The 20,865-nt window shown below is 42.1% G+C and overlaps 1 protein-coding gene and 1 long non-coding RNA gene across 2 annotated transcripts; both read right to left on the reverse strand.

The window, feature by feature from the left end:
* Window positions 1–4,786: 4,786 nt before the first annotated feature.
* LOC111980220 (potassium channel subfamily K member 13-like) lies at window positions 4,787–6,794 on the reverse strand. The gene is made up of 3 exons (XM_024010905.1): window positions 6,400–6,794; window positions 5,202–5,802; window positions 4,787–5,081 (listed from the first exon to the last, which is right to left on the reverse strand). Exons 1-3 carry the CDS (start codon window positions 6,779–6,781, stop codon window positions 4,787–4,789), a joined length of 1,278 nt encoding a protein of 425 aa, XP_023866673.1. The 5' UTR covers window positions 6,782–6,794.
* Window positions 6,795–17,367: 10,573 nt separating this feature from the next.
* LOC139029447 (uncharacterized) lies at window positions 17,368–20,737 on the reverse strand. Its single transcript, XR_011481752.1, has 3 exons — window positions 20,521–20,737; window positions 19,879–20,010; window positions 17,368–17,743 (listed from the first exon to the last, which is right to left on the reverse strand). It is a non-coding gene; the product is annotated as an uncharacterized lncRNA (long non-coding RNA).
* Window positions 20,738–20,865: the final 128 nt, after the last annotated feature.

Below are 20,865 nucleotides of genomic sequence, written 5' to 3' on the forward strand. Positions count from 1 at the left end.
AACACTTATGAAATGTACAGTGACAGAATTCAGAACATGGGACGTTCTCACAGTATTCTCCCTGTACACCAAGTCAGAACCGTAGGATAAATAAAGGGGGCATACAAGCAGACAAAGAAAGCTCTTACAATATTTAATTATGACATTTCTCTAAAACAGGCTATAGGCCAGGGGCAAAACCTTCACTGGGGACGGGGGGACATGTCCCCCCCCCCAATTTTATCATTGGAATGTGATACAAAACGAGGCAACGGTGTGCGGACGCCTCCGAGTGGTCGGGTAGGCTGTTTGGAGTGTTTATCCGACTAGATAAACAATAATAATGATAATTATTATTATTATGTCCCCCCCACTTTTAAAACCAAAATTGCACCCCAGCTATAGGCCGAATTTGACATCCAAGAGAACAGTAGGCAGATGGGCTACTAACAGCTTACTATACAACATACTGTACGCTTAGTATTTCTTTCTTAGCTACAGTATACGTATTACATAATTTATGCAGCAGCATACAATACATTTTTGGACTCTGTTGTTGTGCTGTCCTTCTTGTGGGAACATTTTGTCATCAAACTTTGTCATCAACTTCTGGCATTCTCTGGATTTATGGTGCTTTCAAGACAACTAGGAACTCTGAAAAAAACAAGGTTGAATCATGACGTCAGTCACCTTCAGGTCGGAGCTCTAGAAAGAGGCCCGAGTTCCGACTTGGAATTCCGAGTTGGATGACCGTTCAAAACGTATTTTTCCAGTCGGAGCTTGTTTTTTTCAGAGTTCCCAGTTGTCTTGAACGCAGCAGAAGTCATGCTGGATTAACAGCATGGCCAATGTATTCAATCTTTTCTGGCCCATGGTGTTCCGTGTGAATGTTTATCCTTTTAAACTTGGAAAAAAGACCCTTTCAGACAGATGTTTTAAATCCTTAACCCCGTTTGGACCACACACCCTCTCCACCGAATAGCAGGCAGGCGGAAAAAAATGTACATTTACATTTATTTGACTAGGCAAGTCAGTTAAGAACAAATTATTATTTACAATGACGGCCTACCCCAGCAAAACCCTAACCCGGCTGATGCTGGGCCAATTGTGCGCCYCCCTATGGGACTCCCAATCACAGCCAGTTGTGATACAGCCTGGAATCGAACCGGGGTCTGTAGTGATGCCTCTAGCACTGAGATGCAGTGCCTTAGACCGCTGCACCACTCGGGAACCCCAAGTTTGCCACTGATTCCTTCCAAACCACTCATTGTTGAATTTGCTATTTCTGATCTGTTGTGTAACGTTTATGTCCAATGGCCGATGAGCACTGATACGTTTTATCTATAATTTCTCTTCATATGACAAGGATTGAAAAGGATTTGCCAGTAGATTGTCGACGTGATTCATGATGATGACTGCTTGCCTAGCTTGATAGCTAAGATTTTGAAAGTATGATGTTATGATCAGTCCAATCAAAGCTACGGTAGATATAACATGATTTGACAGAATTTTATCTGTGGCCAATGACCTTGAGCTTTCTTCGATGGGCACTTCTAATTTAAATCTATGGCAGCACCCAAGGGGGCTTGAACTGCCTAGCTCTCCCTGTAGATCCTGCGGTGACGTAGTGTCCCAATGAGTGACAGAACACTGAGCCAATTATGGCGCAGCTAGAGAAGATTACCATCGCCTACACTCTGTATTTTCCGCTGGTTGCCCGTCCACCACAGAAAGCACTGAGCTTGGCTGAAACACCTGCATTTTGGAGCTGCCTTACTCAAGAAAGCAAGAAAGAAACCCTGTTTGTATGCAGCTTTATTCACTCAATAAATTTGTTTTTACATTGTTTGCAAACTGATAAGTGACAAGAATGAATGGCAAAATAACATGCAAAACAGCCAACCCCAAAAATATATACATATATATATATATTTTTTTTTAGCTAAACAAGTGGGGCTCAAACAGGCTCTGCCCCACCTACCCTGAATGACTGGTCGCCACTGGTAATGAACAGTGGTGAAAAAAGTAATAAATTGTAAAAGTAAAGATACCTTAATAGAAAATGACTAAAGTAAAAGTAAAAGTCACCCAGTAAATGCTACTTGAGTAAAAGTCTAAAAGTATCTGCTTTTAAATGTACTTATGTACAGTGGTGGAAAAAGTACTCAATTGTCAAAGTAAAAAGTAAAAGTATTAAGCAAACCAGACGGCATGATTTTCTTTTTTTGTATACAGACAGACACGGGCACACTCCAACACTCCAAGATAATTTACAAACGCAGTATTTGTGTGTAGTGAGTTCGACAGATCAGAGGCAGTAGGGATGGCAATGCGTTATATTGATAGGTGCGTGAATTGCACCATAATCCTGTCCATCCTGAGCATAAAAAATGTAATGAGTACTTTTTGGTGTCAGGGAAAATGTACGGGAGTAAAAAGTACATATTTTCTTTAGGAATGAAGTGGAGTAAAAGGGAAAGTTGTAAAAAATATGAATAGTAATATACAGATCCCCCAAAGACAACTTAATGAAGTACTTTACACCACTGGTAATGATAATTTGGTACAGGAAAATGGTAAAGAGATAACTATGGATGAACAAGGTCATGCTTGAGGGAAATATTTGCATAGGTATGAGGGGGCCCGAACCAGTTAGGCACTGTTAAAATGAGCACAGAATATTGGCAAAACGTAACTCACTCCAGATTATTGTGGATGTCACACTCTCATACCGTTTATTGACATAAATACATTTCCCAGGGCTAGACTATATTTGATTAAGATGAAGAGGTTTTGTTTTCGCTTTTACAGCTCTCATACTGTGTGTCTGAGGGCTTTCTATCTAATTAACACAATTCAACTGTGATACATATTCAACAGGTTCTCTACCAGAGCCCTAGACATTAGGTGACCGAGGATGCATATACATAATATGGATACATTTCTATGTTCACTGATCCCGGATACCACCCCACACAAATCCATTGTGTTGTGGTGGAGCTCAGGACACATCTGCAAAGCTCTCATAAATCAGTGGGTCTTCTCAAGAGGCCCTCCACGTCTCCATACTCCACACAAAGCCTGATTGCATTCAGCATTGTATTTGAGCCAATCACTTGAGCATTTCAAACCCATCTCCAGAGAGACGCTGTTTAAATGAAAGGCATCTGTCCACCGCATCTCACCACAGAACCAAACAGGAACATTCAAGCAGTGTATTAATAGGAGATCAGTGATCAATGTTCCCTCAACTTTTTTCATCACTGAGCGAATTTCTGCTGAGCGCAGACTTGAACATTGTGAAAATTCTGTGCAACTTCTGGCGTGCATTTACTTCTTTAAGTTACAGTTTTAACAGTGGCCAAGTAGGCTACTGTGGCTATTTGTTCAATATGTAGGCCTACCAGAGTGGGCTACCATCGAAAGCAATGGAGAAAAATGCATCCCATAACATTTTAACATGGAAATAGCTGTTCTATCATTCAGCCTACAGTAGCATCAAATGTGCGGTGTTCAATGTAGGCCTAAAACAACCTGTTTATCCACTTGTTCTTCAGACAAGGAGGTGACTGAACAGTTGTGTTGTTTGATGCAAGAAACCACTTTACAAAATAAAATTCATTATTATTCCCATACCATTATTACAGAGAATGAGACAAATTATGCTACCCTCTGCCTATTGACTATTTAGCTTATTCAAGACCGTCTCAAAATATAACACTGCCCCTTTAAGAGATTTWAAAAAAAGCTCTTTACCTGACTTGATTTTCAAAGATGGCTAGAAATGCACACATTTTGGGCTCTTGTAGGAAGCAACCACTCCCAAATTGTTGACTAGGAATTCACTATAACTCGGCTAATAACTCACAAACTAGCAAAGAATATGAACAAATGTGCGCAGGTGGCTACACAGCTCTCGCTTTGATCTCAAAACAAGTGCATCTACTCACGACCCTCATGCAGCCAATATGTCTACTGCAGCTCTGATTGGTTATGATGCACCGGCCTGCGTAGAGTACGGGCCTCTGTCGTGCATGTCAATGCAACAGAATCCTACTCCAATGCGTGCTGCCTACAATAACATCTCTTGCACAGTTAGCTTTGCATAGTTCATTTTGTTTCGAAATGTTACATTGAAAGTGGCTAATATTGCGTTGATTTGAGGACAATTCCCACAGCAGAGCGAAATGTTGATAGTGTTAACTGAAGGGGAAAACTAGAAAGTTGAGAGAAGTTCAATCTGTGCGGCAGTCTGAGGGGAGCGGTGCGGAAGTCTGAGGGGAGCTGTGCGCCAGTCTGAGGGGAGCGGTGCGGCAGTCTGAGGGGAGCTGTGCGGCAGTCTGAGGGGAGCTGTGCGGCAGTCTGAGGGGAGCTGTGCGGCAGTCTGAGGGGAGCTGTGCGCCAGTGCGCAGTTTAGAGGGACCATTGTCAGTGATCATCATGAATGTCTGGCATTCTGAAAAGCTGTCAGACAGAGTAGAGGTCTGCTGTGGGCTATCATCATGTCTAGAACAAAGAACCTAGCTACCCTCAACATGAGTTACATTGAAAACGTATGAGTTTTATGTGTGAATATATTTACATTTGGCAAATATGTATGTCCAGCTGTAGCATTCAACTGTTCTGTTTCACTACTGTACTTTGATCGACAAACAATGCTAATTCTGAGGATGAAACGTCACTAGTTTTCTAGGAATAACAGAAGAGGATCCAGCATCCAGTCCACCATTCGGTAATATTACAATAACCCTCAGAAAACAGTGCTTTATTTTTTATTTTGAGTTAGTGTGACTGGGGTCAGGTGTGATTACCTGTCCACACTGGTCTCCTGCAGGCGGTTGTTCATGATGGCGAATGCGCCCACCCCCCCAGAGAAGCCGTTGTGACGAGGAACGTGGCTCTGACGGGGGCCCTGGTGGGCCGTCTCACACAGCTGCTTCTGCAGCAGCGCCAGAGACACCTTATTGGATGCTGTGAAGTCATTCACCGAGATCATCTCCCCAGAGAGACGCCGGCCTCCAGCGACCCCGTCCACCCCCATCCCTGCGTCTGTCTCGCTGTTACACACTGTCTCCACCGAGGCGTCTGTGTAGCGGTGTCGCCTCGCAGGGGGGTGGGACGGGGTGGGCTGCACACCATTGCGTTTGAGCCGCTGCTGGCGGAGCCGTGCGGGTGGAGGCCTCAAGCCGGCGTGTTTGTTAGGGAGGCAGGGGCAGCAGAGCCGCCGGCAGAGGCCCCTCTTAGGGCAAGAGCAGGGACAGCGCCGGCCTGGGCAAGCCAGCTGGGTCAGGATCCAGTTGAGAGTCTGTTTGATGATGATGGAGATAACGTTGAACAGGGAGTAGATGCAGCACACGCCCATGAGGATGAAGAGACAGTTGCCCAGGCGATAGGCATCCTGGGCCTCATAACGCTCCCTCTGGCTGCTCACCAGGTCCCCGAAGCCGATAGTGCTGAAGGCCACAAAGCAGAAGTACAGGGAGTCCATGTAGCTCCAGTCTTCCATGGAGCAGTACAGAGAGGAGGCGCTGCAGGCAATCAGCACAGACGCCACTCCCAGGATCAGCATCACGTAGTAGACAGAGGGCTTCCAACCCTCCAGACTGTCCTCCTCTCTGCGGGGCTCCCCGTCCCCAGACACAGGCCCCACCCCTGAGCGCCTCATCCTCCGCTCGTGGCACCAGCGCATGATGTAGGCTAGCATGGTGATGATCCTCTCCAGGAAGAGGTTGAAGAAGAGGATGGTGGCGGCACAGCCAATGAGGCCGTAGAAGATCAGGAATATTTTACCAGGGATGGTAGCTGGGGTGGTCATACCAAAGCCTGGTGGGAAAGAGTACAAAAGAGAATGGTCAATGTGCCAATTGTTTGTCAAATAAGTGCCTTTACATTTGTTCTTACTTAGCACTAGATGTCGAGATGATAAAAAGATGTGGAGTGGCTATTGATATATATGTCTTTTCATTTCATACCATGAATGCAATTTATATTAAAGTAAGGGATCATCATTTTACAGTACTGGGCACTTTATGTTGACAAACTCAAAATAAGAGCGACTGAACGAGTCATGAAAACAGGAGCTGAGAGAAAGAAGGGATGAGATGGAAACATTAACAATTTTCAGTCATGAGTAGTGATCACATAACAAAAAGCTAAAGTCCCAGAAATGCAAATTGACCTCACATGCCCAGATGTACATTGAAATTAGTGCCTCGGAGTCTCACCGATCATCAATCTAATCCCATCCCAGCTTCCTCTCCTCTCTCTTGTCATCCCCGTCATCTACTCAATAAATATTCTACATTATACTGTGTATCTGTTGAGACAGTTGTGTTCAGTTTGCATCTACATGACAGCAAATAACTTTGCATCTTTAATACCCTGACTCTGACCCTCACAGAGAGCAGCTGTCCAACTCACCGATGGTGGACACAACCGTGCCGACAAAGTAGAAGGCTCCAGAGAAGTCCCAGCGGGGCCTAAGAGCGTCCACTCTGATCCCAGCCCCATTGGCCTCTCCATACTGTCTCAGCAGCGCGTGCAAGGCTCCCAGGCTTACCTGGTGACTCAGGGTGAAGTTGGCCAGCTGCTGGTCCCAGAGGCGGCGGGCACGGAGCTCGGAGGGGCGCTCCAGGGCTGAGAACACAGCCGCCCCACACAGCAGGTAGAGCAGGATAAGCCCTGCCAGCAGGCAGAAGCGGGCATTGTCCTCATTGAGGGGCGGCCGGGGGCAGCAGCCTCCACTCCGTTTACGAGCCATGAGTGCAGCTAGCCCAGCACAGATACAACACCGTACTAACATACACTGCCTGTCTGAGCCTGCCTTATTAACACCACTCACTACACATACATCACACACACCAAACTACAGCACAGACACAAAAATACAAGCTTAACATACCCTAATATGCTAAAAAAAAGTGGGTACCCACACAGAGAACCTACACACACAGCTGCCCCCCGATGCCATTGGATGTTGATGGTTGATCCATCCAGAGCGCTCTCAATGTTGTTGTAATGTCCTGAGTGGTCATTCACCTCTATGAGTTCTGAATCTGATGATGTGCCCCCTGATAGAAGAGATCTCCTGACTGTATGGTCACAGTTTATGACTATGAAATCCTGAACTGGTCTGTGAACAAGATACAGGTACTACTGGGTAATTAACTTGGTATTGGAATTGTTTTCAATCAACAAGTAGAAATCCTTTTTTTGATCTTTTCTCAAAATGTGTATATTAATTTACTGACATCTGTCTTGTAAAGTAAAACTATCGTGAATCACTAGAGCTCTTTACTTTTCCTGAATATCAGAGAGCATCATTAAAACCTACACCTCTCATAATAGTTTTTTTTTAACATGAATTGCTCATAAGGCTTTTCGATAATTCATATCACATATTATCTGAATAATAAAGAGAGACAAAACATACCTGATTTTTGAGATCTTGATTATTCCGATAATTTCACACTTTATTCAAACAGTTTTTGCACATGGCCGTGGTGAGACTTGATCTGCGGTTTAAGGTACCTGCACTGAGCGTGCTTTTCCAAGGATCTGATGATCAGTGACCATTGAGATGAGAGCGAGAGAGCGAGAGAGAGAGAAAATATAGAACCCATGTTTGCAAGCAAACCTTGATTGTTGTAATCATTTCTTGATTTTAGAAGCTTTTCTATTCATGTCCTCCAACCTGTAATCAACATTCAATCTAATATTCTCTCTCACTGGGCAGACAGTAACAATGGTCTTCAATATATTATTGATATGCAAATACTGTATCTAAACTGATTAAAACACTGGATTTGAGCTGTAAACTGATTAAAACACAGCAACTTCTTATTTGCATGGTATTTATCCATGCAACATCTGACTGCACATGTGGCATTCAAATACATCAGACCTTCAGAGGTCTTCTGAGGTGGTTCACAGCTCATTGATTATACTCTTATCAGGCTTTACCAAGTGATTAACTGAGTCTAATTTTCAGACAACCACATATGTTCTCCTCTCTCCTTTGGTTTAGTACCAAGTGTCTCAGGTACAAGGTGTGCCTCCTCTCTGTTGTAGTTTGTGTGGGAGGGATGGATTTGTTCTTCCTGACTGCTCTTTTGTGTTTGTGCGTCTGCCTTTAATCTTGGATGAGGGCTGAGGGGTACTAGAGGGGCATTGGTTCATGCTATGACACTGGAGTACTGAGTGTCCAGGTGCAGAAGAAAGAGGCTGTGCATGAATGAGAGACACCGGCCTTTACACCTTGGATGGAAATGTGTATAATGTGAAGAGACAGTCTTGAAAATGTTCATCTTGTCTTAGTGTCAAAAATAATTATTGGTTCCTGCCTGTGCTTGGTAAAGATATGAGGGGGGGGCGACATGACCTCCTCCTTAGGACCATCTGCACCCTGCATCCCACTGCTGGCTTTCTTCTGAAGCTAAGCAGGGTTGGTCCTGGTTAGTCCCTGGATGGGAGACCAGATGCTGCTGGAAGTGTTGTTCAAGGGCCAGTAGGAGGCACTCTTTCATCTGTACTAAATAAAATAAAAAATATATATATATCCCAATGCCCCAGGGCGGTGATTGGGGACACTGCTCTGTGTAGGGTGCTGTCTTTCGGGATGGGACGTTAAATGGGTGTCCTGACTCTCTGAGGTCATTAAAGATCCCATGGCACTTATTGTAAGAGTAGGGGTGTTAACCCRGGTGTCCTGGCTAAATTCCCAAGCTGTCCCTCATATCATTCCCAGCTTACAATTTCTCAATCATCCCCCTCTTCCCTGTAACTATTCCCCAGGTCATTGCTGTAAATGAGAACGCGTTCTCAGTCAACTTACCTGGTAAGATAACTGTAAAATAAAATCTGGCAGAATGCCCAGAATATGTTCTATAAGTTAAGATAGGAAACGGTGTCAGACACATGCCGGTACCAACCCTACAAACTATGTCTATGTAACATGTCTGTAACCAGTATTTAAGGAGCTAACGGAACTGCCCCGAGTAGAGCTCCTGATTGACATGTGCATTGAGTTGGTTGGAACCTTTCCAGCACGCTGATAATAAAGTTTGATTAATTTAATATTGACTTTGAGTGTCCCTAAGTAGAAAATTGACAACAAATTGGCGTCACGATGTTGATGATTGATGCTGCCTCCGGAGCTTTCCACTGGGGGTATGCGAGGAAAACCGGTGGCGCATTTTATGCAGCGTGAGGGAAATTCCCCACTGACCAAAAGACGATGAGACCCGCCCAGACCAGACCCTTACAGTGAGCTGCCCAGGAGGAGACACATCATCCGCAAACAATTGAGGGACGGCAACTGATAAAATCAATCAAATTAAGGTGAGTAACGCATAAAAAGGTACCCATAGTCTTATAGAAAGAAGGCTATTTACTAGTCTAATGAGAAGACTAGAAGGAGGGCGTAATGGTACCATGAAAAGCCCAGCTGACAGCTGTCTGTATGCATTTATAAGAAGTGTCTACATGGTCCGCAGCCACTAACAATAACACGAGGTGTTAATATCTATATATAGGAGATACATATGGTGTATAGCAAGTAACGACAAGAGAATCGTTGAAGATGCACATGGGATCCTCAACACAGGGGCCCCTCAGGGGTGCGTGTTCAGTCCCCTCCTGTACTCCCTGTTCAACAATGACTGCATGGCCAAGCATGACTCCAACACCATCATTAAGTTTGCCGACAACACAACAGTGGTAGGCCTGATCACTGACAATGATGAGAAAGCCTATAGGGAGGAGCTCAGAGACCTGGCAGTGTGGTGCCAGGATAACAACCTCTCCCTCAACGCAATCAAGACAAAGGAGATGATTGTGGACTACAGAAAAAGGAGGACCAAGCACGCCCCCATTCTCATCAACAGGGCTGTAGTGGAGGAGGTTAAATTGATCAGAAATACAGTGTAGACATTGTTAATGTTCTAAATGACTATTGTAGCTGGAAACGGCTGATTTTTTTATGGAATATCTACATAGGCATACAGAGGCCCATTATCAGCAACCATCACTCCTGTGTTCCAATGGCACATTGTGTTAGCTAATCCAAGTTTATAATTTTAAAAGGCTAATTGATCATTAGAAAACCCTTTTGCAATTATGTTAGCACAGRTGAAAACTGTTGTGCTAATTAAAGAAGCAATAAAAAACTGGCCTTATTTAGACTAGTTGAGTATCTGGAGAATCAGCATTTGTGGGTTCGATTACAGGCTTAAAATGGCCAGAAACAAAGAACTTTCTTCTGAAACTCGTCAGTCTATTCTTGTTCTGAGAAATTATGGCTATTCCATGTGAGAAATTGCCAAGAAACTGAAGGTCTCGTACAACGCTGTGTACTACTCCCTTCACAGAACAGTGCAAACTGGCTCTAACCAGAATAGAAAGAGGAGTGGGAGGCACCGGTGCACAACTGATCAAGAGGACAAGTACATTAGAGTGTCTACAGTAGTTTGAGAAACAGACGCCTCACTAGTCCTCAACTGGCAGCTTCATTAAATAGTACCCACAAAATAACAGTCTCAACGTTAACAGTGAAGAGGCGACTCCGGGATGCTGCCCTTCTAGGCAGGTTTGCAAAGAAAACGCCATGTCTCAGACTGGCCAATGAAAAGAAAAGATTAAGATGGGCAAAAGAACACAGACACTGGACAGAGGAACTCTGCCTAGAAGGCCAGCATCCTGGAGTCGCCTCTTCACTGTAATATGGAAGATTACTGAGTGTGTGTCTGAATGGATACCCCATTCAGTTTTGTGAGTGTTTTTTTGATCTATAATGTTATCTACGGTTATTATATATGTATAGGAAGTAGCGGCAAGCTAGAAAGCTAGAGTGAGGGCAGGAGGACCCACTGACAATTGTCTGTAGGCATTTATAAGTGAAGTGTCTACATGGTCTGAGAACCACTGGCTAGTCTCAGGAGAAGGCTAGAGAGGATAGAGAGGCCAATTGACTGACAATTGTCTGTAGCCATTTATAAGAGAAGTGTAACACGTGGTCGAGAACCACTGGAAGCGTTGAAGATACATATGGTGTCCTCTACCACCCTCGAGCTACAGGTAGCGAGCATTGACCGGAGAAGCCATTGTGTACCTCTCGGGCTGCTGTGCTGTAATCGTTGCTCATGTTGTGGATGTCAAAACCTAAAGATTTATAACGGTATAAAGGGATTCTGTATGGAGATATGAAAGGAGAAAGTACTATTCCCAAATATGCTGTTAAATAGAACACTAACGTGAATATATATATATATATATATTTACCTTTATTTAACTAGGCAAGTCAGTTAAGAACACATTCTTATTTTACAATGACTGCCTATTTCGGCCAAACTGTCCCCTGTGTGCTGCCCTATGGGACTACCGATCACGGCCGGTTGTGATACAGCCCAGGATCGAACCAGGGTCTGTAGTGATGCCTCTAGCCCTGAGATACAGTCCCTTAGACCGCTGCACCACTCGGGAGCCTATTTAAACCCCTGTATGAATAGAACACTGGTGTAGAGGAGGAATTTGTGATGTAACACACATTTATAATGGGTTACTAGAGATAAAGTAACATAATATTGAGTATAATGGGTTACTACAGATCTGATGATGTAACAATAGAAAAAATTATAATAACTTACACACCCACACGTAGATGTACGTAAGTGGTGTAAAAGGTATTCTGAGAAATGTTCAGAGTGGTCCCTTTATGGATAATTTGATTAAGATAAGTTTAAAGCATTGTACGGGACTTGACTTACCCCTCCTAACCAATAAAACTATAAACACTTATGAGATTTCCCCCACCCTTGTAAATAAACCCCATACCCTGTTAAAAAGACCCATTGATTTTCTGTATTCACCTACTCAACCGTTTAACTTGCTAGGTAGAGACATATTATGGACAGATCACCATGCCATCTACAGGGGACTGATAGACAGTGCCAGCCCATTTAATACATATTGATCCCTCCAAAGTATTACATATGAATCTTAAAATAATAGACATTTAATAAGTGTGAAGCAGAAAGTGAATATCCAACAGAGATTGGTAATAAGAATATAGAGCATTGTTAGGGTAGACTAAAATTAAAACAATTCCTTCCAATATGGAGAAAGTTATCATGTTTGTTTTGTTTTGTTTTAAACCTTGCAATAGGGGGAAAAGCAGAATGTTGTTTGAGAGTGATCCGTGTGTATTAGAAGTAGTAGATTGAGAAGGTCTTCCTATTGGGAAGAAGGGAGTCCTAGTTGAAGGAAACATATGGAGACCAGTGAAAGTAACAAAGTGAATGGTAATTGGCTTTCAGATAGCACTCTAATAATGCAATATCTTAGTAATTTGAAGAAGTAAATGTTTTAATACAAGATCACATGACGAACAGAGGTATGAGGGTGCCATCTTGTGTTTGGGTTAGAGATAAGCCTCCAGTGGAACAATAGATCGTACACACTAAACTCAAACAGGCTGTAAGGGACACAGTGGGGGTAAGGGACACAGGTCAGAGGTATGAATAATTGAATAACACACATTTTTGACAATTTATTGCTCAATTCTATAGTTTGGGTAGCACAAATGATTTAAGTAAGAAGGTAATGTCATCTAAAACAATAATATGTTTCCATTAAATGGAACTGTGTCCAGTGATTTAAGTATGTAATGTCATCTAAAACAATCATCTGTTACGTGGAACTGTGTCTAGAAGTAGATCCAAGTAAAAATGTAGGTACCGAATATTGAGCTGATAAACCTGCACCAATTTATTGAAGGTCCTAGCAGATTTGTTAAACAACAGATTCAGATTACAAGAGAGGGGCTCTGGAATTGTTTACTTTAGAAGGTGCCTAATTCAGCTTTACAGGACACCGTATCATTTGATGTGTCTGAAGTATAATTCTGTATACACATGGTTTTATTAAGACTTCCTGCCCAAGATGCAGTAAACTCAATTAATGGTTAAGAATTTTTAGGACTGATTAAAATGTATCGTAATGAAAACTATGTATATGTTTATTTTCTTTCTTCCAGCACTGATGGAATGGCCGCTAGCAAGTTTTATTTTTACATTTAACAATGATTCTCTGTATTACTCCCTTTGAAAGACTTCCTGAGGAAAGGATGCAGCTTAAAGGGCACACAAATTGTAACGGTGGTCCTCCTCCTCTTCAACCGAAAAGGAGGAGTATTGAGGGAACCAAGGCGCAGCGGGTTGTGAACACATAATATTTATTAAAGACAAGACGAAAACACGAACTTCACTATAAACTAACAAAACAACAAACGGAGTAGACAGACCTGAACGACGAACTTAATTAAACACGAGAACGCACGAACAGGGAAAATAGCCTACACATAAAATGACGATGTACAACACAAACCGAACAGTCCCGTATGGTGCGACAAACACTGACACAGGAGACAACCACCCACAACGAKCACTGTGAAACAACCTACCTAAATATGACTCTCAATTAGAGGAACGCCAAACACCTGCCTCTAATTGAGAGCCATACCAGGCAACCCTTAAACCAACATAGAAACAGACAACATAGAATGCCCACCCAAACTCARGTCCTGACCAACTAACACATACAACAAACTAACAGAAATAGGTCAGGAACGTGACACAAATGAAAATCTCTAAAGTATCTAATGTCTGAGTTTTGGTTGCACACATGTCCATTCTCGTGATAAGAAATGTACTGAAAAACCCAATGTAATCCTGATACACATTTTTAAAATGTTTGAAATATAGTTAAATAATTTGGTGTACTTGGTGCATTGAGTTGGTTGGAACCTCTCCAGCGCACTGATAATAAAGGGTGATTTGTAAGTCGCTCTGGATAAGAGCGTCTGCTAAATGACTTAAATGTAAATGTGATGCATTTAATATTGACTTTGAGAGTCCCTGTGTAGAATTTCCACAACAACCTATAGTGCTTTCAGAAAGTATTCATACCCCTTGACTTTTTCCACATTCTGTTGTGTTACAGCCTGCATTTAAAATTGATTCAATTTAGATTTGTCACTGGCCAACACACAATACTCCATACTGTCAAAGTGGAATTATGGTTTTATACATTTTTACAAATTAATTCAAAATTAAAAGCTGAAATGTCTTGAGTCAATATGTATTTAACCCCTTTGTTATAGCAAGCCTAAATAAGTTCAGGAGTAAAAATGTGCTTAACAAGTCACATAATAAGTAGCATGGACTCAGTCTGTGTGTAATAATAGTTTAACATGATTTTTGAATGACTACCAGATCTCAGTACCACACACATACAGATAATTGTAAGGTCCTTCAGTCGAGCAGTGAATTTCAAACACAGATTCAACCACAAAGACCAGGGAGGTTTTCCAATGCTTCGCAAAGAAGGGCACCTATTGGTAGATGGGTAAAAAAAAAAGAATACATTGAATATCCCTTTGAGCATGGTGAAGTTATTAATTACACTTCGGATGGTGTATCAATACACCCAGTCACTACAAAGATGCAGGCATCGTTCCTAACTCAGTTGCCAGAGAGGAAGAAAACCGCTAAGGGATTTCACCATGAGTGTCACGCCCTGGCCATAGAGAGGTTTTTATTCTCTATTTTGGTTAGGCCAGGGTGTGACTAGGGTGTGAATTCTAGTTTCTTTATTTCTATGTTTTCTATTTCTTTGTGTTTGGCCGGGTGTGGTTCTCAATCAGAGGCAGCTGTCTATCGTTGTCTCTGATTGAGAACCATACTTAGGTAGCCCTTTTTTCCACCTGTCTTTGTGGGAATTTGACTTTGTTTAGGACACTTTGCCTTTGAGCTTCACGGTTTGTTTTTTTAGTGTTTATTGTTTTGTTCGGCATCATTTTGATTAATAAAAGAAAATGTACGCTCACCACGCTGCACCTTGGTCCTCTTCTTTTCACGGCCGTGACAATGAGGCCAATGGTGACATTGAACAGTGTTTAATGGCTGTGATAGGAGAACTGAGGATGGATCAACAACATTGTAGTTACTCCACAATAGTAATCTAAATGATAGAGTGAGAAGAAGGAAGACTGCACAGAATATTCCAAAACATGCATCCTGTTTGCAGTAATGCACTAAAAGAAAAACTGCTGCAAATGTGAAAATAAATTTACTTTTTGTCCTGAATATAAAGCATTATGTTTGGGACAAATCCAACAAAACAAATCACTGAGTATCACTTCATATTTTCAAGCATGGTGGTGGCTGCATCATGTCATGGGTATGCTTGTGATCGGCAAGGGAGTTTTTTGGGGGATAAAAAGAAACGTAATAGAGCTAAGCACAGGCAAAATCCTGAATCAGGAAAACCTGGTTCAGTCTGCTTTCCACCAGACACTGGGAGACAAATTTACCTTTCAGCAGGACAATAACCTAAAACACAAGGCCAAATATACAGTGGAGTTGCTTACCAAGACAACATTGAATGTTCCTAAGTGGCCTAGAAACAGTTTGGACTTGAATTGTCTTGAAAATCTATGGCAAGACTTGAAAATGCCAGTCAAGCAATGATCAAAAACCAACTTGACAGAGCTTGAAGAATTTAAAAAAGAATAATGTGTAAAAATTGTACAATCCAGGTGTGCAAAGCTCTTAGAGACTTACCCAGAAAGACACATAGCTGTAATTACTGGCAAAGGTGATTCCAACATGTATTGACTCAGGGGTGTGAATACTTATCTAAATTACATATACAGTGCATTCGGAAAGTATTCAGACCTAGAGCTGGCCTCCCGGCCAAACTGAGCAGTCGGGGGAGATGGGCCTTGGTCAGGGAGGTGACCAAGAGCCTGATGGTCACTCTGACCGAGCTCCAGAGTTCCTCTGTGGACATAGGAGAAATTTCTAGAAGGACAACCATCTCTGCAGCATTCCACCAATCAGGCATTTATGGTCAAGTGACCAGACAGAAGCCACTCCTCAATTAAAGACACATGACAGCCCTCTTGGAGTTTGCCAAAAGGCACCTAAAGGACTCTCAGACCATGACAAACAATATTCTCTGGTCTGATGAAACCAAGATTGAACTCTTTGGCCTGAATACCAAGTGTCACGTCTGGAAGAAACCTGGCACCATCCCTACGGTGAATTATGGTGGTGGCAGCATCATGCTGTGGGGATGTTTTTTTAGCAGCAGGGACTGGGAGACTAGTCAGGATTGAGGGAATGATGAATCGAGCAGAGAGAGTACAGAGAGATCCTTGATGAAAGCCTGCTCCAGAGCGCTCAGAATCTCAGACTGGGGCGAAAGTTCACCTTCCAACAGGACAACAATCCTAAGTACACAGCCAAGACAACGCAGGAGTGGCTTCGGGACAAATCTCGGAATGGCCTTGAGTGGCCCAACCAGAGCAAGGATTTGAACACGATCGAACATCTCTGGAGACCTGAAAATAGCTGTGCAGCGATGTTCCCCAACCAACCTGACAGAGCTTGAGAGGATCTGCAGAGAAGGGCAGAAACTCCCCAAATACAGGTGTGACAAGCTTGTAGGGTCATACCCAAGAAGACTTGAGGCTGTAATCGCTGCCAATGGTGCTTCAACATAGTACTGAGTAAAGGGTCTGAAAACMTATGGAAATGTAATATTTAAGTTTTAAAAATGTAATTAACTTGCAAAAATGTGGAAAAAGTCAAGGGGTCTGAATAATTTCCAAAATCACTGTATTTCCTTTTCATAACATTAGAAAAAAAAACTAAAAACATGTTGTTTTCCCATTGTCATTATGGGGTATTGTGTGTAGATGGGTGAGAAAATATGTAATCAATTTTGAATTCAGGCTATAACAACAAAATGTGAAATAAGTCAAGTGGTATGAATACTTTCTGAAGGCACTGTACAAAATACCCTTCAACTGACACTTCTTTTAGTGATTTCAGATCGTATATCAATGTGTCCAGGAAAGCCTATTTTAAGAGCATATCTGCTAGCACAAGTTTAGTGCTGTAGTCTTGCATTCAGAAGTTTTTTGCATCCATTATTTTTCATCTTAAAATGCTCATGTGTCACTTACCACACTGACACTTATCATGCTGTTATGCACAGAATGAAACATGGCAATATCCCTAAATCATACAACCCATTCCTTTTCTTTATCCTGTGTTCAATAATTAGCCAAAAAAGCATCAGAAGAGTCTCCCTTTTAATATCAATTCATTACAATAATTAATATAAGGCAATATGTATAATATGAGACAATATATGAAGACAACATACAACAGATAGACAACAATTACATCTGCCTTAGATAAGGCTATCTAAGTTATGAAAATTATATCAAAAACATGGTTTAGATTAAATTAGGCTCGATAACAATCTGGCTGGAATTATTGGAACGTTACCAAAATGTACATTTGTCTGGTCATCTCCTGGTCAATGACATAAAGCTTTTTATCCAGTATTCTTTGTATTGTAGCACAACCTTGCAATAGGGTTGTTTGCAATACAGCATGAGAGAGAGAGAGAGAGAGCGCAGATAGAACCCATGTGTGTAGGCATACCTTGATTGGTGTAATAATTTCTTGATTTTAGAAGCTTTTCTATTCAGATACAGTGGTCAGTCACCGATAGTGAGCTACAACAAAGAAGCTGTGTGCAAGCTGTGTGGGACTCATAGTACAGGTGCAGAATGAAGGGCCTGTACTCGAGCAGCAAAAAGCAAGACATGCTTCTCAACCGCTGTGTTGATTTCCTTTTGTGAGGCACGCGGATTCTTCTGCACAAAGTCTGCAATGCTCTGGATACATTCTTTCTGTGAGGACAGGGGTAAAGCAAGCAGGTCAGCAAGTGTCTACCCAGACACATAAACCACATGAACACTACAGTCAGGGCCGGCTCTACGGGTTGGTAAAGCCGGGCATGGACCCCCCCAGTTTTGTTTCCCCATAAACATAACACATAACCTTTGCCCTGCCCTACCCGGTTTTGCCAGGCCTGCTGGTAGCACAGACCGGGACAGAGGCTATATGCCGGGTGTACGCTCATGATCTGAGGGGTGAGGGAGGGGGCATGTAATATTTAGTATTTAAAATTTTAAAAACACATTCAATTGGGCACCTAGCCATGCAATGTCACAAGGTACCGCCTTTATTGCCTTGTTTAGGAAGCTCACTGGATCCCAGGGTCGGTTTTATTTTTTTACAGAGGGGGAAAAAGTTATTCACTTTAGCAGACAGCGACAGCTAATAATAGCCTAGCTAGTAGCTTCGTTAAGTTTTGGTAATGGCGCGCTGAACAATTATAGCAAGTTGGCTAAGCTTTGATCAGCATGAATATCCAAAAATGGCTGGGCACTACCAAGAGCAAAAAAACTGATGACCACCATGTCGAGAGTGATGCCAAGCTCACCGACCAGCCTGCAGGCCCCACCACCATCAGTGTTCTTCAAAGATATGGCGGGCCTTTGTCAGCAATGCCTACTGTGCTGTTGGCACTGAATCATGACTAACATTTTTGGGGCATCTACAGCAATGTGTGAAAATTCGTTCTCCACCCTGAAGAACATAGTCAGTGAACACAGACTCTGAACACAGAGCATGTTACATCAACGAAAAGCCCAGCTTATCCAGCTAGCCTTTGAGAGGGACCTCATATTGCTCAAATGAACAGCAAACGTGGTTTCTAAAAACAGATAAAGCAACACCTCACGGCACAACGCCTCTATCTTATTTGACCTAGATAGTTTGTGTGTATGTATTGATATGTAGGCTATGTGTACCTTTTTTTATTTTATTTATGTAGTTCTGTCCTTGAGCTGTTCTTGTCTATTAATGTTCTGAATTATGTCATGTTTCATGTTTTGTGTGGACCCAAGAAAGAGTAGCTGCTGCTTTTGATCCTAATAAAATACAAAAAATAACTGACAAGTATATTTTGCCAGGAAGGAGAATGAAAGGTTGAGAGGATGAGAGGTTAAACACAGCATCAACTCTTCTATGCATCTTTTAGATTTATCTGTGATTCTTAATGTCATTGATTGCTTTTACYGGTCTAATTGCTAATGATAGATATACAGCTTTGAGTTATTTGAAAGGTATAAGGAGAATGACCAATGTAGCCTAATTGGTTGTGCTATGAGGTGAGCCCTGGCTCAGTGCTCCTGTTGTCCTGGCTGTCCACTTCAACATCACATGCTTTCTTGTGTGCAAAATGACATTTGTTGTGTATATGGCTGCATTTCAGATAGGCCTACATTTTGTATGTCGCAGTATTAGGACCAATACCATGTGTAGCCTACTAAAAGAAGCAGGCAAACGTTCACTCTTATCATTCATTTGTATTACACAGTCGTTGTGTGATAGTATTGACATCACCTTTACAGTAGCCTATGAAAACGACACATAGCCTACTTTTTCACCCCCTCCCTGCTCTCTTGCTATAGCGTGTGTGTGTGTGTGTGTGTGTGTGTGTGTGTGTGTGTGTGTGTGTGAGAAACTGTCCCACACAGAAAATATTGCGCACCTGGAGAAGTGGCGGCTTGGTTATGCTTATTGCGTAGTGTCACAGATTCAACAGCAATGTAGCCTATAGTTGTAATGATTGAAGTTGAAGCTATGAAGCCTGTAAGAATCTTTGATAGCCTAGTGGTGCTCATTCTGTCGAGCTGATCTGTGTGTGTTGGTAGGCGCAAATTATGTATAAGCCTTAGACAGCTACATTTCGGATACACTAGTATGTCTAGTGGGGTGCATATATTTCTTGTGTTATTATATACCACGAAGGTTGTTGATGTGTATGACCATGGACTTAAAATGCCCCCTTAGGCATGTCATCCTCGAGCGGGGCCTGACTACAGTATGTTTGACAACTTCTGCCAAGATTGTTTAGTATGTAGACTGCTCCTATAAACTATAAGAATTGTCTTTCCATTCTGTTTAATCAATTCACCTTAAAAGCGTCCACTTCTCTTTGTCCTGTGAGACGGTTCATGAGCTCTCGTGCAACCTGAATGCCTGTGATGGCCGTTAAGATCTCCTTGTCTTTTTCGCTGTCTGAATGGAGCCAGCCCAAAAGCGCTAACTGGGAAAAGAGAGGGCAGGTTAGCAGCTGAGTATATGTTACAGCAACCACATCTATGATCTTACAGGCACAATTCTTAATTCATTTTTCAGCCAAACGAAAGCCCTGCCCTGCCACTTAGTTTACTATAGCTGAGCTATTGGGCTGGAGAAATAACCACTCTCAAATTTAAAGACGGACCTATAGATGCAAGAATTGACATTGTTTATAAACATCTGAGTAAAACAAACTTGTATTTTGGAATATAATGGAATAAGAAAAATGCTATATGAAGTACCCAGCCCGGTTTAGCCAATGAATGTAGCGCTAGGGATATCATTAATTAAAATAGCCATTGAACAGATCAAACAGGCTCTAACCAATAATGTATATGCCTATGACCAGAGCCATGTATTAAGATACATCTAAATATAGCTATGGCTCTGACTAACCAATCTATCTGCATGACATTCTATCTATTATAATTTGCAAACTAAATAAGTCCAGGCTTTATCAATCGAAAATACTGACCTGCTGGAACAACTGCGAATTTGACATTTCACCTGGGCTCGATGATCCGAACATGTTCAAATGTTTTACGTAAAACAAATATACAAGCTACTATAACAATAATTCTGTAGATATMTAATTATCCGATTAAAATGAACAAAAATGTAGTCTCAATCTCAAAAGACTCACAGGCCAAGAACGAACCCTGTGTATCCACTTCCTGTTTACATTTAACTACGTTACTTCGTGTGCTAAAATCTGCTACGCAAATTACCACCACCTTGTGGCTATAGCGAGAACCTTACATGGTAATATATCAAAAATAATATAATTAAGCAATAAGACCGAGAAGCCCCTGACTGCAGT

This window comes from Salvelinus sp. IW2-2015, linkage group LG20 (genome assembly GCF_002910315.2).
Source record: "Salvelinus sp. IW2-2015 linkage group LG20, ASM291031v2, whole genome shotgun sequence".
In the NCBI taxonomy this organism is placed as follows: domain Eukaryota; kingdom Metazoa; phylum Chordata; class Actinopteri; order Salmoniformes; family Salmonidae; genus Salvelinus; species Salvelinus sp. IW2-2015.